We start from the raw sequence: 26359 nt of genomic DNA on the forward strand, positions 1-26359 counted from the left end.
TCTGTCTTGCAAAATGAATTCCTTATGTGTTCTTGCTCCTGATTACTGCTTTCCCTTTACGCAGGCTTTCTGGATATGATGTTGTTGTCACAACCTACAGCCTTCTCTCCAAGGAAGTTCCCACAAGCAAAGAGGAGGGGGAAGTTCCTGCTCAGGACCATGATGTGGGGGTGAGAAGCCATAATGTCGATAGGGAATTGCCTTAAGGTTTTATTCTGAGGTGTTGCAAACCATTGTTGTTTCAAGTAGCATCTTATATGTGCTACAGTGAGCAACAGCTTGATTTTTTTTCATAAGCCCCTGTTGATTGTTTTTATAAAAGCAAAGTGATGAGAGAAAGTGTTGTGAAGTGCAGCAAGAATAGATAAATTCACAATATATCTGTTCTGTAGAATTATAGAATATGCTACATTGAATACAGTTGAAATGTCTAAAAAAGTAATTTTAAGAATGCAGTGGTGAATCTTGTTCTCTTTTTGAGGTGAAGGAGCAGTAGAATCTCCTGTTTGATGTTCTTTGTTGCTTGAAGCACTAATGTCCCTCCAAACTGCCAGAAACCTGTTGTGCTCAGGCTCTGGGTCAGTCTGAATTGAGACTGAGGCAACTCCGATGCTGCCTTGAAGAAACAGCAGTGCGCTGGCTGGGCTATGAAAATAATGAAGTGATTGCTGAGTGCTGACTGAAATGACTGCACAGTGTAGATGAAGTCCCATGCTGGTGTGGATATTGCTGTCTCTTACCTCTGTGCACAGCTCTAGATAAAGCTGTTGCAGAAAACAGGACTTGGAATTTCCTGAAACTTAGAGGTGGTTTCTATAACATTTTTGAGAGAATAATTATATGTGGTCCTTCATCTCAGCATAGCAAAATGTAACTGATATGAAACACCTCTTGTAGTAAGAACATTATATGATAAAACGTTAAAAGCAAGAAAATGAGCAAAATACTAGAAATTGTTATTAAGATCAGGCAAATACTTTGCAGTTTTCAGCTTATAAACTTTAAACATGGAAGCTTTAAAGAGATGATTTTTTGAGACCATTTCTTACATGACAGTGTTGGGGCTGTCTTTCAAACCAAGACAGACTGTAAGAGCACAAATTGCTACTGACTAACATCAGGAAAAGGCTCCTTGCTGAAAAATGTGTTTGCTTGTGGCTCCTTGGAGAGCCTAGCAAGGTTTTGATCCAGGTTATAGTCTGCTTTTTCTTTCAGAGTGGATCATCTCCCTGTTCCCCTCTGCTCAGGGTAGCTTGGGCTCGAATTATATTGGATGAAGCTCACAATATTAAGAACCCAAGGGTTCAAACCTCTATAGCTGTGTGCAAACTGCGAGCTAGTGCCAGATGGGCTGTCACTGGGACGCCGATACAGAACAACTTGCTGGACATGTACTCTCTCCTGAGGTGAGCTGGTTGCACATGACCACATGGACAGGGATCCAGTCCTAGTAATTCTTCTCTGATGAAGTGCTAAAGTAGTTTCTAAGTTTGAGATGTCTCTAAAATAGGTGTGAGATTAGTTATATTAACACTTGGTACTGGATTGCAAAGGCTGTGGTTGAGGCATTGCACAAGGCTGACCATGTGTCTGCTGTTGCTTGTAGCTTTTCTACCTCCGTGGAGGACAAAGGGCAAATTACTTTGTATCTCTTATGACTTCAGGATGAGTATGCACAAAACCAATTTTAATGAACAGAGGTTTTATGAGTTAATCCCCGTTGTTAGCAGGGCAGCCTGGGAGGACCTTCTCAGAGTGTTGTGCTGCAAGGGCATTGAATGAAAGGGTGAAAACTTTGGATTCTCTGAACAATGATGAACAGGTGCTCCTCATTGCTGAGGGGGGGGAAGACTACAAAGGGTGTTGGAGAACCAGAGAGAACTTGCATTTGAAATTAATTTTGGATAATTGAAATTAATTGTCAAGTAAGAAGTTTGACAGATGAATATGCTTTTTGGCAAGTGCCTGCAGCCTGATGTCCTTTGTTTGCTGGTGATGCTTGAAACATTACGGGCTAAGAGGTGCTTACAGTATTAGTGATGGAAAGACATCTGAGCAAACAAGTTATCACCACCATTACACTGGAAATGTTTTGCTGCTCCTTGGTGATGCAGTTAGCGCATTTGGAAATGGTTTGTTTTGGTAGCAAGGAATTTGGGTCTGGTCACTCCAGAGTAACTGAAGAACTCTTCTTCCCTTGGTATGAAGTCTCCTTCCTTCCTGTCATAGGTTTCTACGTTGCTCTCCTTTTGATGAGTACAAAGTGTGGAAGTACCAGGTAGATAACAACACAAGGAAGGGGGGAGAGAGGCTAAGCCTCTTAACCAGGAGCCTGTTATTGCAGAGAAGGAAGGACCAGCTGGATTCAGCTGGCAAGCCCTTGGTAAGAACTTCACCCTTGACAACTATTGCCATCATTCCATTGTTTTCCTTGCAGCAGACAGTTATTTACATGCATAAATTTGTTAATGGGTGGGGTTTCCTGTCTGTTGCACTCTCTTGAGCAAGAGGAGCAAATGCCTGTGGGATGCTTTTGTTGCTTACTCAGAAAGCAGAATTAAGGAGAATAATGAAACCTTTCAGTCATAAATCACAAACAGACAAAAATATGTCAAGTAATTGCATGTAGATGGCCGCTTAGTGGAAAGTTAGTCTAGATCACTGGACTAGCTCAGATCTCTGAGAACCCAAGCTGCCACATGTCAAATAGACCTGGTGTGTGCTGTAGCATTGGCTTTCTGCATTGCTTTTTACAAACAGTCCCTTAAACGGAGTATTAGGTCATAGGTGTGTCTTAAGCCTTTAAAATGTATAGTTTTGGTGTACTGTCTGATTTTGAATGGGGAAATAAGCTACTTTAGCAACACAAAAATTAATCCCTCTGTGGTAGCTGTCAAGCAGTTCATACTTAGTAGCTCCTGCCTCCTGTTACTGGATGAGTTGGAATAAAGATTTTATCTTGAGCGTTAACCAGGCTCCTTGGAGTTCCGTGAGTGTCTGTGTTGTGTCATAGTTACATTAATACACATGGCTTTAGTGAACAGACAGCTGTCTTCTGAGACTTAGGAGTACTGTGTTAAATCTTGGATTGCTGGTGTTGGTGATGGTCTGTAAGATTTTTGCACTACGTCTGATCCTGTGAATTTTCACTTCAGGTATCTCTGCCCCAGCGCAACACACAGCTGCATCAGTTAAAACTTACAGCAGAAGAGCAGTCTGTGTACAATGTGCTCTTTGCAAGATCCAGGTATGAATGTGGGTAGGGATATGGTATTTTTTGGGTTTGTTTCTTTTTGATAGGGAAATCAGAAGAGAAATTCACTTCAGATGAGAGGAGCTTTTGGACAAACTCCTGTTAGTTTTTTCCCCTTCTGATTGATCTGTCTAGTGTGCTTGAAAATACATTGCTTGTTCTGGTATTAGACAAAACTGATTAATTTCTTTTCTCCCATATATTTATGCCTTGTATGAGCTTTGTATTCTAGCCTTACACTTAATCTCACTGATTTCAAGACTCCAAAGACTTGGAATTGCAACAAGCAGTTCTTAAATGATGATGTGTGAGTACTTGTAAAGGAGAGAATTATCATCTTAGCTCTGTGATTCTTGTACAATTAGAAATTATGCTGGCCTCTCCAGATAGCTGTAATGCAAGCCAGCATCACTTTGTGTTCTCCTAGGCTCTTTCAGCAGTGTCACTGTAAAGACTTTTCCTTCCTTTTAAATATACATTTAAAGGTGTTCTCATACTCAAAAAGCAGACTTGCTTCCTCTTGTGATTTCCAAAATGCATCTTTGGTTTTGATCATACTCAAGTTAAACAAAACGGAGTGGTTTTTTGTGATCATTTTGTGACTGAATGATTAATGAAACCTTCCTTACCTTAATGCATCATCAGCTTGCTAAGCTTGGGTCCCTCTTGCCTTTTTTCTTGCTGTGAATCCCAGTGTCTTTGTCTTGTTTTTCCAGGTCAACACTACAATCCTACCTAAAGAGACAAGAGCAGAAAAATGAAGACAGAGAGTATGATGGTGGTAACCCCTTCGAGAAAGGTTTGAGCACACCCTCCCCTGAAAACATTTGCAAAAGTGGCTCTTAAGTGCACAGTTCAGAAGGGGGAACAGACCCGGGGTCAGGACTTAGAATTTCTTTGGAAAATGCTCCCCTGATGTTACAAAGAGTCATATCTTAATATTCTAGAAGTGTGTTCTCATTGTTTTAGCTCTGGGAAAATACCTTAACCTTCCTGGGACTAAAATTTCCTTTGAAATAAAGGTCCAATTGCTCAGAGAATAGATGTCAGTATTAGTGTATGGTAGATCATACTCTGACTTGTCCTGTTGCTGTTTTTTTCTTCTTTTTTTGATTAAAGTGGGGGTAGATGGGTTCCTATGTTAAATCAGGTATTTGCTTGCCTGTTGACTCTTGACTCCTCTTCATGAACCTCTTCCTGAAAGTGGATGGACAGTGCTTGGAAATGTCTCCAAGAGCTGTTGATGTTTTGTCTTCTTTCCTTGACAGTTGCACAAGAGTTTGGAGTCAGTCAAAAGGAATTTCCAGCAGCCTCAGAAAGTGCCTCCCAGGTCTCAAGTACTGTCCATGTCTTGTCCATGCTCTTGAGGCTCCGTCAGTGCTGCTGCCATCTCTCCTTACTGAAAGTGGTAATTGCATTATGTTGTAGTGGTGTGAGGGGTTTTGTGGGGATCTTATAAGTGTTTATGTAAGTTAACAGACTTGGTAACACCTCTGCTCCTCTTAGCTATGGGAATATGAACAGAGTCAATTTTAGGACTCTGTGATTTAAAGCCCAAGATGTTTTAGATGGGCTTACCTTTTACCGAAGAGTTCCCCAGCATGACTTACATGGGCAGCTGTGTCTCTAGAAATACCTTTATTCAGATAAAAAGGGAACTAGAATTTTAATGGTAAAGAAGTCTTAATCTTAACCTAGCCTTGAAAAGTGCACAAGTGTAGCCTGTTTCAAGGGCTTGTGTGTTGGAGAGCTCTCTAAGTGCTTTGAGGTTGCCTTGCCTGAAGGAGACTGATCTTTCAGGAGTTCTTGGCTCTGTCACATAAAGCAGCTGTGGAGAAGTTCAGCTATTAGGGGAACAGGCAGGAATTTATGTTCTAACATCTGTAATCCTGCAGTTGTTAAATGCTGGGGGCAGTCTGAGGAGACTGGACCACAGGAAATGGCTAAGATCACATGCTTTCCATACACTGTCCCTTTGGGGGCAGAATAAAGGTCCAAAGGGACTGTTGTCCGATCCAGTAGTGTTTCTTAATTGTTCTATCTTCATATTGCATAGCATCCTTCAAAACTGGTGTCCTCAGCAGGTATGGTGCTGGCTGGATCAGCACTGAATTTGATCTCAGGTTTGGCTGTGATCCCTTATTATATTGCTTGCTTTCCACAGGCTCTGGATCAAGTTAATTTGAACAGTGAAGGCCTTGCACTCTCCATTGAAGAACAGCTTGGTGCTTTGACACTCTCTGAGCTCCAGACTTCTGATTCCAAATCAACAGTCTACCTCAATGGCACAGCTTTTCAAACAGATATCTTTGATATCACCAGGGAGAGCACCAAGGTATTCTGGTTGTGGCATTCTTACCTTCCGTGAGAAGCTTGGATTTTAGCATTTTGCCTCTTAAGTGGCTCATGAATTGTCACACCTTGGTAATTGCAGATCAGGCTATGTGTCCAATTTAGATGAAATCAGATGAGTAGGTTGATAGCCTGCTGAACTCCTTCTGGGAAGGCTCCAGCTACTCAGGTGTTATGGGGTACTTCTAATAAAGTTGTGAGAATGTGACTGCTGAAAAACTGTCAGTGAAAATCTTAAACAACAGATTCACAGAAGTTCAGAAGAGCTTGCATGTGAGACCATGGTGTTTGTGAAGAGCTAGGAAAAAGGGATGGCAACGAGAGGTTGCAGTAACTTCTTATAGGAAGGTTGGAATCTGTAAAGACAGGCTTGTATGATTTGATGTCCTGACCCTGTTTTCTGTGGTAGTATTCTTAACAATGACTATTAAAATCTCTTCAGACTCTAAGCACAAAAGAAATTCCAGTTGAAAAGCTGTTTTAATCACTTTCTACTTTAATTAAGAACATGCAAGCATGAGCTGGATTATGAGAGCAAACAGACTAATGTTTTGGATTTTTTTTTCCTGCAGATAGCTCAACTCTTGGCCGAATTGAAAGCTATTCAGAGTCACTCAGAGCCACAGAAAAGGTTGGCAAGTGTGTCCTTTTCTTTAGACATAGTGATGGAGAGAAGCACACTGTTTCTTGACAACAGCAGAAATAGTTTAAAATAAAATAATTTAATACAAAACTCACGGTATGATAAAATGGTGACAGTACTGCAGTAGTTGAACACAAGTGTTGAGGAAAAAAAAAAGTCTAAGATAAAAGAGGGGAGTTTAGGATACAGGTAAGTGTAAACATAAGGGAATGTGTGAGAAATCTCAGGCCTTGAGGCCCAGGAAGACTATTCTCCAGAAACAGGATTGGGAATAATTTGGTTGTGATGAGAAGTATTTGCCCACCCCACAACCCAAAAAAAGTGGAGGACTAAAGCAGAGATTAAAACTGAACCTGTTAGAGATAAAGGAATGCATTGATCAGAAGACTTGTAGAAAGCTTTTTTCCAGTCTTTTCCAAAAATGCATTCCCTTCATAATGGGAGAACCAACATTGCTTTTGTTCCCTTTCAAGACGCTATTAAACAAATTATTGCCTCACAAACTGTTTAGCCCAAGAAATTGGGGAGTGAGAGGCTATGGGGAATCTAAATTTGGTGTTGCTGTTGATTTTTACATTTTGCAGAAAAAGCTCAGTGATGTGACTCAGATTTGTGGTTGGGAGGTGGAAATGTAAAATCCAAAAACAGAGGTGAAAGTTACAGATTAAATTAAATTTATGTGAGGTTTATTGGGTATTAGCCTTCCACAGCAGGTTCTACCACTACACCTACAGGTGCCTCTCTTTCTGAATTGGGAAGGGGCTCCAGTTTGCAGTGGGGAAGGGTGCCTGAATTGTTGTAGCCCCTTGGGTGAGACACTGCAATGACCAAACTGTTCCAGTACACAGAGAGCTGGTTGTGAACTCCCTGTTCTCTCCTCCAGCGTGGTTGTCTCTCAGTGGACGAGCATGCTCAAAGTTGTGGCTGTGCACCTGCAGCGCCTGGGGCTGAAATATGCCACAGTGGACGGTTCTGTCAATCCCAAACAGAGGATGGATGTGGTAGAAGAGTTCAATAACAATCCCAAAGGGCCTCAGGTATGCAGTCGGGGCAGGGAGACAGTTCCTAGTGCAGCTATGAGCAGCTGTGATGTCTGACTTCATGACTGTAAACTGGTTCCTTAACTCTCCTTTGGCCTTTGAAGGTAATGTTGGTCTCGTTGCTGGCTGGAGGCGTTGGCCTGAACTTGACTGGAGGAAACCATCTCTTTCTCCTTGACATGCACTGGTAAAGAGAAATACAAATTCCATCTTGGAGAGGATATTTAGGGCATGCTGGTTGCTTTCTCATTGCTTGTATTGTGATGTCTGATGCAACTGGGTTAGGAGGGAAGTGTTTAGCTTATAGTAGGGGCAAATGGTTAGTTGTGGAAAAGTGTTTTTACTACAGCCTCCAACCAAGACACTGATTTGTCAGTCCAGTGCTCAGTGCCATGAAATACAGTGCTGTAGGGGCAAGAAAAAATAGAGCATAACAGCAATCCAAAGAAGCACAGGTACGCAGCTCTGTATCACAAAAGGCTACTGGGGACTTGGCAGTCCCTGGCTTAATTTCTTGCAGTAATGGATATGGTGCAGTAATGCCTACAGGCAGTTTGGCTTGAAACAAATCGATTGTGTTGAGCATAGCCAGTAACTGGGCATAGCTAGAGTACCTTTGGGTTTTACATATGAAAACAGTGTGTGCCAGCTGCTGATATTTATGTTGTCTCAAAAGTCAGAATCGCAGGTTTTTCCAACTAAATATTACTCATGAGAACGTAAAAAGCAATCTAATGAGCCTCATACAAAACCAGCTGCTGAGTAGCAGCATTAAGGAGATGCTTCTACAATATGGAAGTTGGTCACCAACAAGTATTCCTAGTATTTTGTCAAATGGACCCATTTCTTCTGTAAATATTCTGGAGTGATGGCCTCTTTCACTGGGGTTTGCCTTTCTGCTTCACTCTCTTTCCTCACCAGCTACTCAGCTTTCTCTGAGTACCAGCTGTTGGCCAGACTTGGGGCTACATGGACCGGTGGTCTCAGTCATGCAGTTGGCTTTGTGTGGAGTTGTAGAATACTTCTACCTAGGGCAAAGGGAAATGCAGTCAGGGTGAATGCTGGTCATCAAGCTGGTAAACCTAAGGTAGTCTGGGAGCAGTTTTAGTTCTACAGAGGAAGAAAACAGAATTCCCTGGAGGCAGGAAAATGAGGCAACTATTTTTTTTTCTTTTTACCTTGCAGGAATCCTGCTCTGGAGGACCAGGCATGTGACCGCATTTACCGTGTGGGGCAGCAGAAGGATGTTGTGATACACAGGTCAGCATTTTACTTAGCAGAATGAGGAGCTGCTCCTTATATACTGTCTGGCTTGAGTCAGTGAGACGAGTCCTTGGTTTCTCTACTTAGAGCTAGACACAAGGTCTGACAGTGGCATTGAGGTTTGGGCACTGAGATAAAAACGTTCTCATGTGTTCTGTGTGGCACTTGCGTGCATGTTGCTGTCCTGACAGCTAGCAGGGGTTTCTTGTTTTTCAGCCTGTGGATTAGTGGCAATGTCCTGTTCATTCCTTAGAACAGTTTGGGCACCAAACCATCTCTCTTAATTGAGTGGAGTTCTAATAAGTGGGAAAGTTGACTTTTAGAAAAAACATCTGTAACTAAGTACTAAAAGATTTAACTTAGTTACTATAAATGCAAATTCAAAGACTGGAATCTAAAATGCTATTTTGGGTACAGTTTTTGGTATACAGTTTTTGGTATAATAAGTGCCCATCAGTTAACAAGCAATCATTCTTTACAGGATTTTGTCACAGAATTACTGTTACTTTAGATGACCAGATTTGAGTCCTGACTTAAATCAGACTTAAATTTGAAGTGTTGTCATAGTTGGATATGAGGACAGCTGGTTTCTGTTCAGAGGTGTGTTTTGTCAGTCACATAATTTGCTAATTATTAATTTCTAAGTAAGATGAATCTTTCAAAATTTACTGGGGAAGTGTTTTTATAACACTGACACTTCTTCGTCGCACTTGAGATGGTGGGGCTTTTTGTCTTTTGATTTTAATTTTTTTTTTTTAGGTTTGTCTGTGAAGGAACAGTAGAAGAAAAGATCCTGCAACTCCAGAAGAGGAAGAAAGGTCTTGCCCAGCAGGTTCTGTCAGGCAAAGGAGAGACCTTCACGAAGCTCACTCTGGCTGACCTCAAAATTCTCTTTGGCATCTAATTATCTTTTGCAATACCCAACAGAAAGTAATTTATACCTACAAGTAACTGTGCAGCCTTCAACATAAGACTTCTGTTTTGAGGTGGTCATTTATTTTGAACAAACAACTACATTTTTATAACTGTTCTGGAAAGTTATCAACTTCCAGAATTTGTTTCAATACTGATGTTTGATCGTGTATCCAAAGATTAATACAGTTATAAGTTAAGCTATTGTTTTGCAACAAAAGTGTGCTTGTTTCTTGTTTGTATGAATGCCTTCTAGTTAGAAGACTTTCCTTTTCAGGATAGGAGATGCACTGGCATAAGTGAAACAAGAGCAAGGGAGACAGACATGAGGCGGGAAGGTTCAGAGGTTGAGTGGTGAGGTTGGATGGGCATAAAGGAAGAAAAAAAATTGAGCACGATGCTAGAAGAAAACTATATAAACTTTAGAATTTTAAGTAACAAAAGTAAGGAAGGACTTAAAAGAATACTTCACTTTCTCCTTTGTTCTTGAGGACTTTTTCTGTTTAAGTGAAGAACCATTTTTATACCTGCTCAAAATCCATACTGAAGCAGGGAAGTAGATTTCTGTTATGTTTCTATGAAACAGAACCTGAGTTCCTAATTGTTGTGGGGTTTTTTTTCTGAGTATTAGTTTTGAGGAAATTCTGAAGGTCTAGCATCTACCTCTAGATGCCATCTCATTAACTGGCAAATTACTGCTACAGTGTGCTGTGAATGTGTGAATTTGGCATTCAAAGTCAAATTATTTTAAAGGAATAATAAATAAGTGGTGTTACTTCAGTTTGCACAGTTATCCGCAGAACTGAGCAAAACTCTAAATACTGTCAGTCCAGGTGTAAGCAGGTCTTTGCAACACAAAATTCTTGGGTCTCTGGTGGAGGGCTGAGAGTAGCCTTGACCTACGGTCGCTGAGGCTGTGACAGAACAGCGGTTCCTGCTGCTAAGCGGTGTTTCAGGCACGTCTGTCGGGGGCGTTTACCCAGTGCCTGGAGGCTGTAAGGGGCAGCTGGGCCGCTGTCCTGCCCCGGTACCGCTGTCCTTTTTGTTCGTGGGCTCGAGCCAGGGCGCTCCGGGCTGCGGCGGAGCCGAATGGGGCCGGCCGGGTTGCTCGCTCAGCGGTCAGGATGGCCGAGCGGTCTAAGGCGCTGCGTTCAGGTCGCAGTCTCCCCTGGAGGCGTGGGTTCGAATCCCACTCCTGACATACCTTTTCTTCTTTTTCGCCTGCGCCCCGTGCGGTGGTTTTACCTCGTGCGCCCGCTAAACGCGGGTGGGCGCGCAGGGGCCGCCGTGCGTGGGCGAGCGGAGGAGGGAAGTGCGCCGGGGCCATGCGCGGGGCCCACGCGTTTGCGCTGCCGTTCGGCGCGGGCGAGGCCTCGCGGATCGGCTCGGACTGGACCGGCGCCGCGTGGGCCGCGCGAGTCGTGGTCATCACCGCCCTGGCCAAAGTCAGACATGTGCCAGGCTGGAGGAGCTTGCCACACAGCGGCCGGTTAGCTCAGTTGGTTAGAGCGTGGTGCTAATAACGCCAAGGTCGCGGGTTCGATCCCCGTACGGGCCACTTCTGTTTTGAAGCTACCCGCTGGTTTTGGGGGCCGCTGCTGCGGCTTCTCCCCCGCCTTCCTTGGGTCCGATCAGCACAAGGGGACATAACCCCGCCCTTTTGCAGGCGCCCACACCTTACCACGATCGCCTACAGAGCCGCGCAAATGCTGCTGCTGCCGCTGGGGCTCCGATTTCATCAGCCGGGGCTGTTCCTCGGGCGGGGAGGGTGTCCAGCCGGGCGTGCGGAAGCGAGGGGCTGAATGAAAGGTGTTGCCCAAGGCTGACCTGTCACGGGCGGTCCCCGCGGGCGGGCACAGCCCGATTTCCTGTCCGAAACGACGACGGGCCGAGACCACATCGGCGCCAGAAGACGCCCTCCGAAGGGGCGGCAGCTGAAACCATGGGGACCCTTCAGCCTCTGCGGGGCAAATGACGAAAACGATCGGCTCCCGCTACTCAGACAGACACGATACGGGCAGCGGGTACGAGAAGAGCTGAGCGGAGGCGGGAGGGCCAGCGGCGCCTCCTCCAAAATGGATCTACGAGAAGGCCGGGAATAGCGCAGGCACCGCTGGGATTCGAACCCAGGATCTCCTGTTTACTAGACAGGCGCTTTAACCAGCTAAGCCACGGCGCCGGGTGGGCCGGCGGGAGCCCCGCCTCGCCCTGCCCAAAAAGGCGGGGGCCCTCCCGGGGGCAACCCCTCCGTACTGGAGGGTCTCCGCTCCGAGCTGGCGCTCTCGGGGAGTGGCTCCTAATTTCCTCATTTTCCTTATTTATTACTGGTGACAGTTTCTGTTGTGCCAAAAAAAAAAAAAAACAGGCAGACAGCGAGCGGACTTCGGACACTGGAGAGGGAGGGAATACTCAGCAGGAGGAAAAGGATCTGCTCGTAGTCGGCAGGATTCGAACCTGCGCGGGAGGATCCCAATGGATTTCTAGTCCATCGCCTTAACCACTCGGCCACGACTACCGGATATGTGTACATTTTGGTATGCCGCCTTTCCCCGCCTAGGCGGCGGCTCCGCCTCCCTCACCTTTTCCAGCCGTTTCCCCCTCGCGCTTTTCCAGTTCGGCGCCGCCCAGGCCGAGGGGCGGCGGGAAATGCGCGCGGGTCCCCAGAGCGGCGGCCGAGGCGCCGCGAGAGGGGGCGGGGCGAGGCAGCTGATAGGCTGTCGACGGACCCCGTGGGAGCGCGTGCATGGCGGGCCGGTTAGCTCAGTTGGTTAGAGCGTGGTGCTAATAACGCCAAGGTCGCGGGTTCGATCCCCGTACGGGCCAGTTGCTGTTTTTTGGGTGGTGATTTTTTTTTTTTTTTTTTTTTTTTTTTGGTAGCGTTTTTTTTTGGAGGAGTTTTTTGCGTTTATTTTTTTCTTGCCGTTTTAGCGTTCTCTGTCTCAAACAACTCCCGCGCAAGGCCGGCTCCCGGGCGCAACCACCCCGCAGCCGGGGCCGGGAGGACCGGAGTCGTCTCGCGCCGTCCCGGCTAAGGCGCTCGCAGGCAGCGACGGCGGCAGGAAGAGGGAAAAAAAACAAAACAGAAAAAAATGTTCTTGCCGTGACTCGGATTCGAACCGAGGTTGCTGCGGCCACAACGCAGAGTACTGACCACTATACGATCACGGCCGCTCTACGCCCGGCGCCACCGCCGCGGACGCCATTCGCTCTCTTCGGCGCACTCCTGCAGCCGTGTTCCCGGTAGGAAGGCGATCGATGGGAACCTCACCGCGGAAAAGTAAAGCGGCGACGGCGCGGCAAAACGGCATCGCCACCTCCCCGTCGGGGAATCGAACCCCGGTCTCCCGCGTGACAGGCGGGGATACTCACCACTATACTAACGAGGAGCGCGCTGCGAGCCTCTCGCCCGGTGGCGGCCCCGAAGGCGGGAACCGCCTGAGGGAAATGGCGGCGGCCCGAACGCCCTCAGGGAGCCGCCCGTGCTGCCGTGCCCGAGCCGGCACGAAGGGAGAGCCCACCGAGGTTTCATGGCTACCTGCGGCCCGCGACCCCTGCGTTTGCCTTCCGCTGAGCTCGAAGACGAGGTTTGCGGTGAGTCCCGCCTCACGGAGAGGATTTGAAGGGTGTGGCTAAGAGGGAAACCCACCCTCTGGCCCCCAAATCCATCGACCTGTTGTCTGCCATCTGGTAATCCACGAGAGGCGTGGTTTGCTGGGTGGTTTACGTTCAGAACTTCCATGTAGTCTCCCAAGGGGAGTTAGTGGCGTTTTTCTTGCTAAAAAGGCAGCAGTGTGTAATCGGTTTCCCATAAAGTAACAAAAACGGAGGGGGAGGGAGGGGAGGAATAATTTAAAATAAATTTCCTGTAGCGTTACAGAGTCGGGGGGGGAGGGAAATCAGGAACCTCTAGAAAGGTGTCATCAGGAGCTGGCGTTTTTAGGACACGTTTGTAAACAGTTTCTCGCATGTACGTGTGTCGTTTTGCTCCACCTGTTGCCGAAAACGTCGGGATAAATCAAGCACTGTTTTTTAGTTTTAGAAAGTAGGCATTGCTTTATTGACAGCACTGGGGTGCGTGGGGATAGCTCTGCCTAGATGCAGGGCCACTTTAAAAACTTTTCACTTATTTATACATTTTTATAAAGCGAAGAAATGAATGTCCATTGGTTATAAACTGTATCATTCTCTTCATTAATCAGTGTTCTATATCCTGTTGGTTATTGATTTCTCATGATGCACCTTTTCAGTCTTTTTATTACGTTTTTCCCTGATAAGGAGTTTCTAGCACAAAGGCTGAATTGTCTTTTTTAGTTTCTTCTTTATCTTCTGGTTTCTGCAACATGTCCTTGGAGGCTATAAATTCTCCATTCCGGGTGTCCAGTTTTCAGCAATACCTCTCTCCCCCAGGCTTTCTTCACTGAAGCTCATCAGGGTTCGTTTAGCAAAACTTAAAAAGTGTCAGTGATTTTTCCAACCTGTTCTAACGATAGGAGTCTGTAAAAAAAAAAAAAACTTTGCTACCTTCTGGTTAAAGTGGAAAATCATACTGTTTATGACTAGTACACTGCTTAGGATTAATTAAAAACAATTAATTAGAAAGTTAATTAAAACCATTATATGGTAGAAGAGTTCTTGGCTAAACTGAAGTTCAAAAATTATTTATATGGACATGATCACTTACCCACAATGTACCATAACTGAGACGGAGAAAGTGTCATCTTACCCTTTCCTCATTCCTGGACAAGTTCTTCTCTTTATGTGATATTACAAAGTTAAGTTATATTGGTTTTCTTGGAACAGTTGTGTCAGGAAAATCCACAAACGCCACAGGTTTATGTCCAAAAAGGAGACAGAGGAGTCCTGCAACTTTATTCAAATAAAGAGAGAGAGTCCACCCCACAAAATCTTCCCTCTCGAAGTTTTGGAGGGCACAGCCTCCTTTTATCCCAAACTCCCGGCCGCATGTTGCCCCCTTCCTTTCCCCATTGTCTGAGGTACCAGGAAGGTACAGCCTTCCCGAACCGCCTATCACATCTTCCCCCCTCAAACCTACTGTTTTACCCCAAAGTTCAGAAACTCAGGCTTGTGCAGACCCTTGTGGGTTTCAGGAGCCAAACTGCCTGGGCTCTGCAACAAACCTGCTGCCCAAAGTTAGTAGCGACATTAAGGCCAATTTCAAAGACATTAACACCCATACCTTCACCCATCGAATTGTTTGTAAAGACATTAACTTTCCTCTCAGTTGTTTTTCCTGGGAAAGGAAAGATGTTAAAAGTATTAAATTTGACTCATTGGGGAAGGCAAAAGGAAACACGTGTTTCAAACATTTAGTTCTAAATACTGCATTTGAAGAAACATCTGTCATCAAAAATTCACCACCTTTCACTTGTACATTCCTGATGCAACAGTTGAGAAAACAATTACTTATTTCTTACTCCAGAAAGAAAAAATAAGATAAACCTCTCCCTAGGCATCCTTCTTATCCTGAAAGACTGGGAAATGTATTTGGAAATGTATTTTGAACTGTAATGACACAATAGCTGTATATTATAGGAGCAAAACCAACTGTGCTTCTTGCATTTTTAAAATAGTGAAATAGTATTTAATAATTTTCTTACAAAATGGTATTTTAAAGGACTGAGTGATCAATAAATTAGAGATAACCTTAAAAAAACCCAAAAAAAGTATCGGGGTTGGTAATAATACGAGTTAGGGCTGCAAGCCCTTGCCTTGCAGAAAGACGCTGCGTTTCATTGCAGTTGCGTCGTAGCTTCTGGCTCCTGCAACACAAATTCACTGTTGTTCTTTCTTTACCGAGCAATCTCCTGCTCTGGAAAAGGTCTTATCCCAGTGGCTCTGAAATTATTTTACAGTGAGATGAGGTCTACTCAAAAGAGCAGAAACACAAAGTGACTTTACAGCCTCTCTCTGCTCTGACTGTTGTCTTTGTCGTGACGTTTCTTGACTTTAAAATTCTAACAAAATCCATTAGAAGTGTGTTTTTGAGAAAGCATGAGACAGAGTTTAAAATCCCTATTCCGCTTAAAACAGGCACGTTTCATCTCCCCTCTGGAGTGATTCTGTTGCTTCAGTCCTGTTTCCTGGAATCTTTCAATCGACTTCCTGAGGACTGTGGTCTCTTTGATGAAGGAAAACCTCCAGTCTTGGAGTCCCACAGTATTAGTGATTGGAAGGGTGCTGCCTAAGGAAAGGAAAACAGCCCCTGTTGAATTTAGACCATGTCAGGGTTGCTTTTTTAGGTATATGTCTTTTTGCAGATTCTTCCAGTTCTGCAGCTAATCAAATAATTATTTTTTGTGAACAGCCCACTTTTTTTTAAGGCTCAACATGTCACTGGTAAATGATGCTTTTTCTGGTTAGAATTCTTTATTGTGGGGCTTTCTTCTCCTTTCTTCTTCATGCCCATGTGAGTTTTTCTGCTCTTTTACAATCAGATGTCTCCTGTCTTTTTCCTTCCTAACTCCATATTTTCTTACACGTGATCTGTGACTGTCTCCTCACACTCTGTATCGGTCATTGCTTTAGCGGCAGCATTCTGCGGCGTCTGGGAATGTCTGTGGTAAATGTTGCCCGGGTTTGAGGAAGCTCTTGTATTGTCATGATACAGTTATCTATGCTCCTCTATGCAGATATTACCTTATTTTTGGCTTCCTGGTATGTTTTCTATTGATGTATTTGATGATAGGTCGTGTTAGTGGCAAATGAAACAACAAAGGAGAGGAGCTCAACTTAGCACTCATACTGACGGCTTGTGAAGGGAAGGGCTGGGAATTTCATGATGTCCTCTTCCTCTACAACTTTTTCACTGACTCAGAAGTATTCAGTTCTGGAATATTTTCTGCATTTTTTAATCAATGCCTTGATTTCACAAATGATCCAAATGACCTATCACCAGGGGAAGGGTTCCCTTTCCTGTGTCCCAGCGCCGGGAGCAGCAGCAGCACTAGGGACAGGCGGGGGTCCCACAGGTGGCTCTTGGGGGTCGCCGTGGGGGGCGGCGCTCTCGCCTCGCTCCTCGTTAGTATAGTGGTGAGTATCCCCGCCTGTCACGCGGGAGACCGGGGTTCGATTCCCCGACGGGGAGGCGGCAATGCCTTTTATACCTCCCGCCACACCCCCGTCCGCGGCGTGGCCGGAAGAAGGGAGAGAGGGAAGCGTCGAGAACGGCTCCTCCGAAGCGTGGCGGAGCGTTTCGGCGGGGCTGCTGCCCCGCCGGGAGGTCCGCGTCCGTGTGCACGGTGCAGCCCTGCCGAACCGCTCCGCGCCGTCGGTAACTGCTGCCCGCGCACCGGAGGAGGGAGCAGGAAGAGAAAAACGAAAGGTTTGAGAGTCTCAATATTTTAGGAGTGCTTGTTATCCCGGTTAGTGCCCTTGCTGCTCTGCCACGGCTGCGTGAAACCAGCCGAGGCAGTGTCTAGGAAGAGCGATCGCGGTATTGCTGCAGATTTGCCCTCGGGTCCTGGAACTGCCTCAGCTGCTTGTACTTGGAAGGGCATGCGTGAGTTGGCCGGTTAGCTCAGTTGGTTAGAGCGTGGTGCTAATAACGCCAAGGTCGCGGGTTCGATCCCCGTACGGGCCAGGTCTGTGGGTTTTTTTTCCCCTTGGAGGCGAGGAGATCGCTGATTTAGCAGAATATCACTTTATTTTGTTATAGGGGCGGAGTGGTAACACGGAAAGGAACGCGGTACCCCGCAGCAGGAAGCTTGACGTAGGCCGTCATGGGCGGACAGCGAGAGCGAGCTGGGCCGGCGCGTCTCCTCGCCCTGCCCGGGCACAGGGCCAGGCCAGCCGCCACCCGCACGCCGGGAACCCGCGGCAGGTGAGGTGCTACCACGTGGCGGCGGCGAGACACGAGTCACTCATCCCACTCCTCGTTAGTATAGTGGTTAGTATCCCCGCCTGTCACGCGGGAGACCGGGGTTCGATTCCCCGACGGGGAGGCGGAGTTGGTGCTTTTTTTTCTCTCGAGACGGGGAGATGGAACCCGCCGCCCACTTGTTTTTCCCTATCGGGTCCTCATCCTCAGCGAAGTTCGTGCTGGGAGACACGACAATCAGTCCAAAGCTGGGAGCAGCGTGAAGGGATAGGTGGATGCCTTAGGTCAGGACGCCCAGCAGCGTCCTGATCCACCACTGACTTCTTTGGCAATGGAGCTGGCTGGAGCAGCTCTGTTCTGCTGTCACGATTGCAGCACAGATGCTCAATGCTGATTTTCTCCTCAAACAGACAGCCACCTTTCTGTTCTCATGCGGTAAGAGTGGGACCTCAACCCACATTCTCCCAGATACTGATCAGCCAAGTCATGCTGCACATCTTAAACCATTTCCCCCCTCAACAATTAATAGGACAACACCAAAATACATGTGATTAAGTACCACCTTTTCCACAGCTTCCCAAAAGGACAGATTAGGGTTTAAATCATATCAAATATTCCCTTTATTCTTTTAAAAAACATTTTTAAGCATCCCAACGTTTTATAAGGGTAAGCAGTGCTATTTAGGCACAGATAATGGTTTCATTTCCCTGAACACATCACAGTAGTTTGCAATTTTGCAGCCAACCAATCAGCTGAAGAAGTTCTAAAGCATGCAGAGTAGTAGCCCTGTGAGGCCTTCACCAGTCCTTCACAAGGCAGCAGCAACAGGGGGTGACAACATTAGCCCATCAATCTAAAAGAATGAGTTCACACATTTGCAAGTTCTAACAAGTCTACCACATAATTAAGGCACGAGGTAAGAGTATAAATAGACGCACTGAAACACCACAGAACAGCAGTTTGAATGGGCTGGTTTGCAGGCATTCCTGTACTCTCAGAATGGCTCAGTGCAAGCAATCCATCTTCTTCGTGATCCGTGTCAGTGCACCCAGTCTTTGGGATTTCGCAGAACCTCCAGGATTTCTGCTTCTTTGGAGCTCTCCGGTGGGGTGTGCATGTACTCCCACCTGCAAGGAGAGGGGAAACTCACTCAGTCCAGCTGGCAGCCCCTTCTTCTGCACCAGGCTCTGTTTGGACTGGAGTTGCCTTTTCTAAGGATGCTAAGCTACGTACACAAGTTGATATCTTGGCTCAGATAACAGATATGGTTACAAATCACAAGTTAATTTGTTCAGTAAACACAAATAACAGTGCCACCGGAGGAGAGGGGAGCAACGTTAGCTTCATCTTTTACCAACTTCTGAAAAGGCTGGAAGGACAAGGAAAAAGGAAAGAGCAGTGCCCTGTTCCCCACAAAGAATGCAGGTTTATTTGCAAAATCTTTTAGCAGTCTCTTGTGACACAGTAGTATCACAAGGAAGATGAATAAGAAAAGGAACCCACAGAATTCTGACAGTGAGGACACAAGACCTTTTCCCAGAATCTGAACTAGAAGCTCTACAAGTCTTTGTTGAATCTTGGTTTTAAAGGTGATGAAAGATCCCTTTTTTTCATTGAAAAGGCAATTGAAAGAGGCACAACAGAGAAAGTAAAGTGTCAGCAGTCACTGAGAGATGGGTACATTCTTTTTCCATTTTTCCCCTAGGAATGACCCATATGCTGTGAAGTGAGCTAGTTACATTGATGAAAAAGAGCAAACCCAGACAAGCCCAGAAATGAAATCAAAACACAGGAGCATGCTACACCACCACGTCAGGGACACATCTGGTGTTGTCAGTGGGATGAACGTATATGGTGAGAACAGCACTGCCTTCATGGTTATGGGGTAGCAGACAGTTTTCCTAGCAGAGGGAGGTCACTAGTGAACTTTATGGAATTCATGATAGGGTCTGTACTACTCAGCATACCCAAAAGCAACCTGAAAGTGGGAATAAACAATAAATGACAGAGTTTGCTGGTGTTGCAAGAGTAAGCAAGATGGATTAAAACCTAAAAGGGCAGTTAAAAACAGTATTGAGCCAAGCAACTGAGCAGTAAAATGGCAGGTGAAATTCACTGTTGATTGATGGGAAGTGATGGACACAGAAAAAATGTGCACACAGATTGAGTTAGATTTTATTGCCCAGGAAAGACCTTGGCATTGTAACAGTTGTATGAAAAAGCCAGCTCAATGCTGAACAGCAGTCAAAACCAGCAAACAGAATATTAGGATTATGAAAGAAAAATGAATTAAATCATTATGCCACTGTATAAGTCAGTGGCACATCTGCATCTTGGATACAAATATGCAGCTTACGTTGCCTATTCCTTATCCCCAGTTCAGAAAGGGCACAGAAAACTTAAGCCTAGAGAAAGTGGCCCAAGTATGAAACAACAACTGCACAAAAAAAAAAAAAACAGAGCAGGACTTGTCAGCCTGGAAAATAGACAATGAAAAAACCCCAGAAGCCTGTAAAATAAAAACTGTTATGGAGAAAATGAACAGGAAGAAAATCATGTTACTCAGTGAAAAGTCAGATGAAGTCATCAGGTTCAAGCAGAAAACAAAAAGCACTTTTTCACACAACACAGAGTTAAACTGTGGACCTCCTTGCCACACATTTATCAGGACTGCCAGAAACTCTCACGGTTTCTAAGAGCTACTAAACAAAAACCCATGAAGCGAGAAGAAGAAATCTATCAAGAGGAACTAAGCACAAAAACCATAGGTTTTTTGGCCAGAAAATCTCTATGCCACACTACTGGCAACTAGGTGAGTGCAGCAGACCAGAGAAGCATCTGCATTTGCAGAATAGAGAACTTTACATGTCCAGTTCTTGTATCAGGCATGAACTTGCCACTGTTAAGAGACTGGACACCAGGAGAGACCTTTGATTTAATGCTATGAAGTAATTTACTAAGAACAGTGCCTACTGCAACCCCACATAACTACACCCTTACCTTGCAGTCAGTGGCAAAGACATAAGAATGCTTTCGATTCTTGATCCTGGTGTCAGGAGGCCAAACTTTGTACCTCTGTCATAAACCAAGTTGAACTCTACATACCTATGGGAATGAAGAGATGCAACAGAAAAAAACCAAGCTAATTAGCAGGAGTTGGTAGTGTTTTCTTCAACTGGCAGACCTCAAAAAAAAAATCAGTCTGTCTTTCTGCTGTGTTGGGATCAACTGTTCTTTAGCATCCTCTGCATAGGAATGCAGGTATGACCTTGTCAATCCACAGAGCTCAGGAAGAAGTGACCTCAGCTAAGAGACTGGAGCAGGCAAACTGTTCAAAGGAGAGCATTCTGCAGGCTCCTATGCTGTACTGTACTTTTCCCAGGCCTCAGCCCTGCTGGCAAGGTTGACACCACATTTACCTTGGTTATTCTCTTCTTTGTGGGGGTGTCAGACATAAAGAAGGGCCTTAAAGGTACTGAAAATAACCAGAGGAAAAATTCTACTGTGCAGTCCTCCGTGCTGAAGGACACATAAGCAGCAAGGTCAGGAAAGTATTTTCTGTTTCTTGGGGAGATCTGGAAAGCAGCAGAAGTCAGATAGCTTCAGAGTGCTGGCTGGGACCTGTAAGTGATGAAATACACCATTTTCTGTTCCCAGCATAGGAACAGAACTGTGACAATTCATCAGGGATTATCTTAATAGCCAGTACAGAGGTGTTTGCACTTAAAGATACAGGAAGGGAAAAGCTCTTATCCATTTGCAGAAATGGAAAGCTTTACATAGCCCAATAACCTGTGAACAGACCCAGGGAAATAGGCAGGCCTCAAGAGCTGGTCCTGGCTGCAACTTAGAAAAGCTCCTCCCCCTTTTAAACTTTGCTGTTTGCTAAATCCCGTCAACAGACTGGATCCTGAAAGCCCAGTGGTCCCAGGAACAGTCCCACCAAATCAAGGACGCTTGCTTATCTGACCAATGGCTGCAGGCCAGTGATCTGAACTTGAGTGCTTACACTTTTCCATGCCAGTCTCACAGATTTCTCTGCAATACAGGCAGAAACTAAAGACTCTAGTTAAGCACAAAGCACATGTAATCTCATTTCTCCATATGCTCCCACAATCACAGGACGTGGAGAACAGAGTACAACTGTACTGACCAATGTACTTAAGCTTTTGCAGCATTAACAGTTGGTCACATTAACCAGGATCCTCCAAAGTCTTTTACAGTAACCTTGGACCATGCCAGATAATAAAAAAATCCAATCCTCTGTATTCCTTTACAGGAATCCTTAATTCCTTTACAGGAATTTCAGTGCCAAGATCAGATGGAATAAATATGTACGTAAGGAGCTGAAAGTACTCAAGTACAGTCATTTCCTGACTTTGTGGGGTGTTGCTTTATTACTGAATAGGAAGTACCATTCCCTCACCCTTAGCTCCTCATGTGACAGGGCAGCCCTATATCCAGTATCTCTGGGCTGCAGGAGAGGGCAGGATTCAGGACACCAAGCACACCCAAACCCCTCTGCCTGTTACACAGCAGAAGCTTCTCTTGATTTTTGACGGAGTTGGAAAGAAACTGTGGCGTTTTGTTTGGGTTGTTTGTGTTGCAACATGGGAGAGTGGGAAATGCCTTCTTTGCACCCTCTTCAGCAATCTAGCGTTGGATTTCAGAATTAGTTCTATGTACAAAAATACTGAAATTCTTGGTGAGCTTTTTTGGCCATACAACAGGACATAAACTTGTAACCATGAAGAACTAGCTCAAATTTTTTTCTTGCCAGCACAGTCCACCTCCTATGGATACTTTTGCTCCTTCGGTACTCACCGTCCTCTCCGAAGCTGTTGCCATAGCTTTTCCTCTGGTGTGAAGGAGTCATGGCAGTGCTTTTTCACAATGGGAATGTAACAAGGCACGACAGCTTTGGCACAACTCTTTACAAACTGGAATACTTCCTCCTTGGAGGGAGAGTCCATATCGTCAAAGAATATGCCTCCAATCCCTCTTCGCTCACCACGGTGCTTGATATAGAAGTAGTCATCACACCTAGAAGCAGCATCAGATGATTATTAATATGGTCCACAGCATTCAAAGAAAGAAGAGAACTCCAAACAGCTGCATGTGAAATACTGACCACAAGTCAGTTCCTGCAGGGCTGGGTGCCCCACTGCTTCACTGACCTCCGAGAACCAGGATGGTGCAGCACCACCTGGAAAGCACTCCCGTGTCACTTGCAGTAAAAGCTCTGATTAAATGGTCTCTGTGAAGCTACACATCACCACACAGCCGCTGAACACCATGGCAGATGCGTGCGTCCATGTGGATCAATCCAGTCCACATCCTCTACCTACTCAGAACAGGGACATCTGATTTCAAAACTTTCAAAACTAAGGGCTCTTGATAGATTTAATTCCCAGCATTATAGGTACTTCCCAAATTATTTGGACAGCTTTCATATGAACTCAAACTTGAAAAACAATCACTTTATTCTCTTTGCCACTCAAGTAAAAGAATTTTCTTCATCAAAACAAAAGTAATCTAAGGTGCCAAGACCAGATAAGAAAGCAACTGTCACAGTACCCTTTCTTGAAAAAAGGCTTTTTAACAGTTAAAACTTGGAAGATGGAGTCATTATAGCAGTGGCTTTTCATGACTCATGTTTAAGTTTATAAAGTAAGGGTATGAATAAGTATATGTAAGTAAGTAAAGTAAGTATATGAGTAAGGGCAGCTTATCCTACTATAGGAAAGCAATTAATCTCTTTTGTATTTATGGGGAATATTTAGTTGTGAAATCACCTAACTTAACCGACTTAACCCTATCTTGCTTATAATTCCTTGCTTGGGCATGCAAGTCTTCACATGGAGGAGAAAGCAAAGGGAAATAGGAAGCAGAAACCATCAACATCAAGAAAACCTTGCTTTCCTTTAGGACTAGTTTTCCATACAGGACCACTTTTCCATATATCCACAATCATTCTCAAGCATTATATATGGCATGGCTGTAACAAAGGAGACATGGAGATGGAACAGATAACCTATGCTATTTTTTTATTCACTGGGATGATCAGTGGTTTTTATATTGTGATAGCAGGAAGAGTTAGGAAAAAATGCTGAGTCAGAAACATAAAAGAGAATAAGCCTGACAAAAATCTTAAACCTAGATCAGGTAGACAATGTGGTAAATGTAATAACTTTTATCTTTTAGAAAGGTGGGAAAAAGTCTCCTACCCCCTGCAGCTGGCATTGCTAGCCAACTTAGACTGCAAAGAACCTGACCATTAAGGCAGATTCTCTAAACTACCATGCAAAAAATCCTCAGAGAACAAGACTGTAATCTCAAGGCTCTAAGATGTGTCTCTCTACTAAGTGGTTGCCACCCAAACTATAACACCCACTTTATCTCCTGTCCTCAGACAAGAGCTAGTAGCTTACAAAAGGGTACCCCCACCTTCCTGCATGCACAGCTTGTGGCAGATAGGATTATCACACACAGAGCAGCAAGTTCCCACTTAATAGTGGAGGATCCCATCACTTGTATCTCTCAGCTCAAAAAGAACATTCAAAGTTGGCATCTTAGAAAAGAAGCTGTTGAATTCCCAGTGAATGTGTCACCAGGGAAAAAAAACACAGCTTCATCAAATGATGAAGATTCTACATTAAGGACATGGTCCTTTACTTACCTGGAAACTAGGAAAAAAAAAGAAAAAAAAAAGTCCGTGAAGGCCAGACTGAAGGCAGAAAAACAAAAGTGGGATTTTTCAGAACTGCACTGATGGGCCAAGAGCTCATACTGAATCATGCACATTTACCATGAGGTCACTGTAAACAGAACTTGTGCAAGTGCAGGAGGCAGAAGTCTTGTCCTAGTTTAACACAAGGGACTAAAAGGAATTTTAAGCTGCATACTGCAACAAAATCTTGAAGAGTCAGCTTGGTTTTTCTTTGGGCTATAGACTTACGATCCTAGTTGTCAGCCATCTGATTTGAAAAATCCAGGATTCTGTAAATAAGATACTTCTTCAGACAACATTTTGGCCCAGTACACTTCTGATTTTCATTAGGGGCTTTCTGATACTTTTCAAAAGGCAGCAGAACCTACAGTTCCTAGCATACATTTAACTGCCAACATCCAGTGCTGCTTTCTGCTCCCCCCAAGCACATCTCCCCCCACATACCATTTCTTGTACTTGGGATACAGCTTTGGATCATGCTTGTCACAGGCTTCTTTCAGAGTCTTGTGAAAATGAACGGCATCCTCTTCATTCAGGTAAGTTGGAGTGAGGTCAGTTCCACCACCAAACCACCACTGTTTAGTTCCTGTAGCAGAAGTAAACAGCAACATTTTTCTTTCAAACTTCAGAACAGCAACATGTTGCTAGTGGTTCATCAAGAACCAACAACTACTTTTACAATACAAAACAAAATCATTTTTCAGTGGTGTCCCTAAACTTCAACAGTGAAAGATTTGACTATAAGGTAGCATGATGATAAGTGACTTCAGGTAAAGATGAAACAAACTTCAAAGGAGTGAAAACCATTTTGGACCACTGATCCTGACTACAGGATGGCAGTTTCACAAGATGGGCTGGTGACTCTTGGCGCAGCTGGGAGCAAACCTGCACTGGTTCTCGATCTCTTACCCCAGCCATGCATTCACTTCTTTTGTGCAGAGTCACACATTTCATACATTCCTCACTGGATTATAATCCTTACCATCTGCTTCTTCAATTTCAAAGTATCTGTAGTTGAAGTGCATGGTTGGAACATGAGGGTTCTTTGGATGGATAACAGAGCTCACACCCATGGCGCAAAAAGGCAGCTTCCCTAGATAAAAAGATGCACAGAGAAAGCCCTTCAGTTTTTCAATAAACTTCACTTGTTATCATTTAAGGAACATCACTATTTTCCCTTAGGCTCCAAACCACAACAGGAAAATGTCTCATGTTGGGTTGCCATAATTATTAATCAGTGGGCAATTTACTTCTCATCCATACACTTCTGTGCACTTAATTAAACTCCTTCTTTGGTATCTGTTCTAAAATGTGACAATACTTTGGAGAACCCACTAAATGAAGACCACTTAAAACATAAGGCACTGCTAAGGCTTTCTGCCACCCCCAGTCCTTGCAGTTACCCTTTGCTACACCAACGTGCATTGAGTCCTCTTTAGCCTTCAGGTGGTGTTGGTCTTCTCCACCTCTTTGGTACATTATTCCTGCACTGTTTCACTGTTGAGCTACAGCGTCATTATTGAGAAACCACCGGTGCCTACAATACACTCCTTATAGCAGCAAGACAGAGGGAGAAGCACTCCGGAACCTGGCTTTTTAGGGATATGACAGTCCACCTGTCAGGCTTACTGATTAGAAATCACTGATACAAATGAAAACCTTTGAGCTTTAATCAGTCTGGCCTTCCTCATGTTCTGCTCAAATGCCAAGTTGCTTTCAGAGTACCTGCATGGGAATACTCAGGTGAACACGTTCCAGTTCCCTATCCCAACTGCCCGCTGGACTCCTTACCGTCCTTGGCCTTCAAGGATTTCCCCCTGCTCCGCATCTGCCGCGCTGCCTCCTCGGACAGGAGCCCGGACACGACGGACACGTTCACACCCGCCTTCTCGAAGACCTCGCCATCCTGCAGCACGCAGCTGATGCCGCCTCCGCCTGCCAACGCCAGGCTCCAGGTCAGGGTCACCGAAGAGTGACCGAGCCCGGGGTGCCGGTGTCCGCGGTCTCCCCCGCGGCTCCCCCGTACCTTCCTTCCTTTCCCAGCTGTCAACGGCGAAGGAGGCGCCGGGGTCCAAGGCGGTCAGGGCGCGACACACCTCCGCCTGCGTCTCCATGATGAGCAGCTCCATGCGGCTCCGCAGCTCCCGCCGCCGCCGCCGCAGCTCCCGCAGCCCGCTCACCGGCGGCGCCATGAACCGCTGCCGCAGCTCCTTCTCCTCCTCGTCCTCCCGGGCCGCCGCCAGCGCGGCTTGCCGCCGCCACAGCCCCAGCGCCAGCCCCAGCCCGCCGAGCGTCCCCGCGGCCGCCAGCGCGGCGCGCCGCGCCCCCC

At 45.4% G+C, this 26359-nt stretch overlaps 3 protein-coding genes, 1 long non-coding RNA gene and 10 other non-coding genes across 16 annotated transcripts in view; 8 read left to right on the plus strand and 6 right to left on the minus strand.

Moving 5' to 3' along the window:
- TTF2 (transcription termination factor 2) overlaps window positions 1-9666 on the plus strand; it is an 18022-nt gene extending 8356 nt beyond the window's left edge. For both annotated transcript variants that reach the window (XM_042031122.1, XM_042031123.1), the window contains 12 exons: window positions 65-170; window positions 1216-1406; window positions 2230-2383; window positions 3156-3247; window positions 3970-4052; window positions 4522-4661; window positions 5418-5588; window positions 6178-6236; window positions 7132-7285; window positions 7393-7475; window positions 8474-8548; window positions 9311-9666. In XM_042031122.1, the coding sequence (XP_041887056.1) occupies window positions 65-170; window positions 1216-1406; window positions 2230-2383; window positions 3156-3247; window positions 3970-4052; window positions 4522-4661; window positions 5418-5588; window positions 6178-6236; window positions 7132-7285; window positions 7393-7475; window positions 8474-8548; window positions 9311-9455 (1453 nt within the window). In that variant the 3' untranslated portion in view covers window positions 9456-9666. The remainder of the gene's footprint in view (window positions 1-64; window positions 171-1215; window positions 1407-2229; window positions 2384-3155; window positions 3248-3969; window positions 4053-4521; window positions 4662-5417; window positions 5589-6177; window positions 6237-7131; window positions 7286-7392; window positions 7476-8473; window positions 8549-9310) is intronic.
- Window positions 1-11767, minus strand: part of LOC121666090 — a 24154-nt gene extending 12387 nt beyond the window's left edge. Inside the window, exons 1-2 of the long non-coding RNA XR_006016579.1 lie at window positions 11145-11767; window positions 3883-3988 (exon numbers count right to left, since the gene is read on the minus strand). This is a non-coding gene — a long non-coding RNA (uncharacterized LOC121666090). The remainder of the gene's footprint in view (window positions 1-3882; window positions 3989-11144) is intronic.
- Window positions 10582-10664, plus strand: TRNAL-CAG. The gene has a single exon. It is a non-coding gene; the product is annotated as a tRNA-Leu (tRNA).
- TRNAI-AAU lies at window positions 10948-11021 on the plus strand. The gene has a single exon. It is a non-coding gene; the product is annotated as a tRNA-Ile (tRNA).
- On the minus strand, window positions 11569-11642 carry TRNAT-AGU. Its single transcript has one exon. It is a non-coding gene; the product is annotated as a tRNA-Thr (tRNA).
- A 129-nt stretch (window positions 11768-11896) lies between the features above and the next one.
- On the minus strand, window positions 11897-11978 carry TRNAS-AGA. The gene has a single exon. It is a non-coding gene; the product is annotated as a tRNA-Ser (tRNA).
- Window positions 11979-12212: 234 nt separating this feature from the next.
- Window positions 12213-12286, plus strand: TRNAI-AAU. Its single transcript has one exon. It is a non-coding gene; the product is annotated as a tRNA-Ile (tRNA).
- Window positions 12287-12559: 273 nt separating this feature from the next.
- On the minus strand, window positions 12560-12631 carry TRNAH-GUG. The gene has a single exon. It is a non-coding gene; the product is annotated as a tRNA-His (tRNA).
- An 87-nt stretch (window positions 12632-12718) lies between these two features.
- Window positions 12719-19784, plus strand: LOC121666087. Of its 2 annotated transcripts, none has more exons than XM_042031149.1 (2): window positions 12719-13054; window positions 17139-19784. In XM_042031149.1, exons 1-2 carry the CDS (start codon window positions 12719-12721, stop codon window positions 17607-17609), a joined length of 807 nt encoding a protein of 268 aa, XP_041887083.1. In that variant the 3' UTR covers window positions 17610-19784. The 2 variants fall into 2 exon arrangements, with proteins under 2 accessions (XP_041887083.1, XP_041887084.1); XM_042031150.1 differs by lacking the exon at window positions 12719-13054 and adding an exon at window positions 16507-16805.
- Window positions 12778-12849, minus strand: TRNAD-GUC. The gene has a single exon. It is a non-coding gene; the product is annotated as a tRNA-Asp (tRNA).
- On the plus strand, window positions 16497-16568 carry TRNAD-GUC. Its single transcript has one exon. It is a non-coding gene; the product is annotated as a tRNA-Asp (tRNA).
- TRNAI-AAU lies at window positions 16990-17063 on the plus strand. The gene has a single exon. It is a non-coding gene; the product is annotated as a tRNA-Ile (tRNA).
- TRNAD-GUC lies at window positions 17353-17424 on the plus strand. Its single transcript has one exon. It is a non-coding gene; the product is annotated as a tRNA-Asp (tRNA).
- CPOX (coproporphyrinogen oxidase) lies at window positions 17903-26351 on the minus strand (the record flags this gene model as incomplete). The annotated part of the gene is made up of 7 exons (XM_042031151.1): window positions 17903-18427; window positions 20301-20405; window positions 22125-22343; window positions 24475-24616; window positions 25013-25123; window positions 25822-25965; window positions 26057-26351. Coding segments are annotated over 7 exons (1104 nt in total), but the record flags the coding sequence as incomplete, so codon positions are not given.
- Window positions 26352-26359: the final 8 nt, after the last annotated feature.

The sequence above is a fragment of the Corvus kubaryi genome, unplaced genomic scaffold (genome assembly GCF_017639235.1).
Source record: "Corvus kubaryi isolate FWS band 111438036 unplaced genomic scaffold, C.kubaryi_AGA036_p1.0 37341, whole genome shotgun sequence".
Lineage (NCBI taxonomy): Eukaryota > Metazoa > Chordata > Aves > Passeriformes > Corvidae > Corvus > Corvus kubaryi.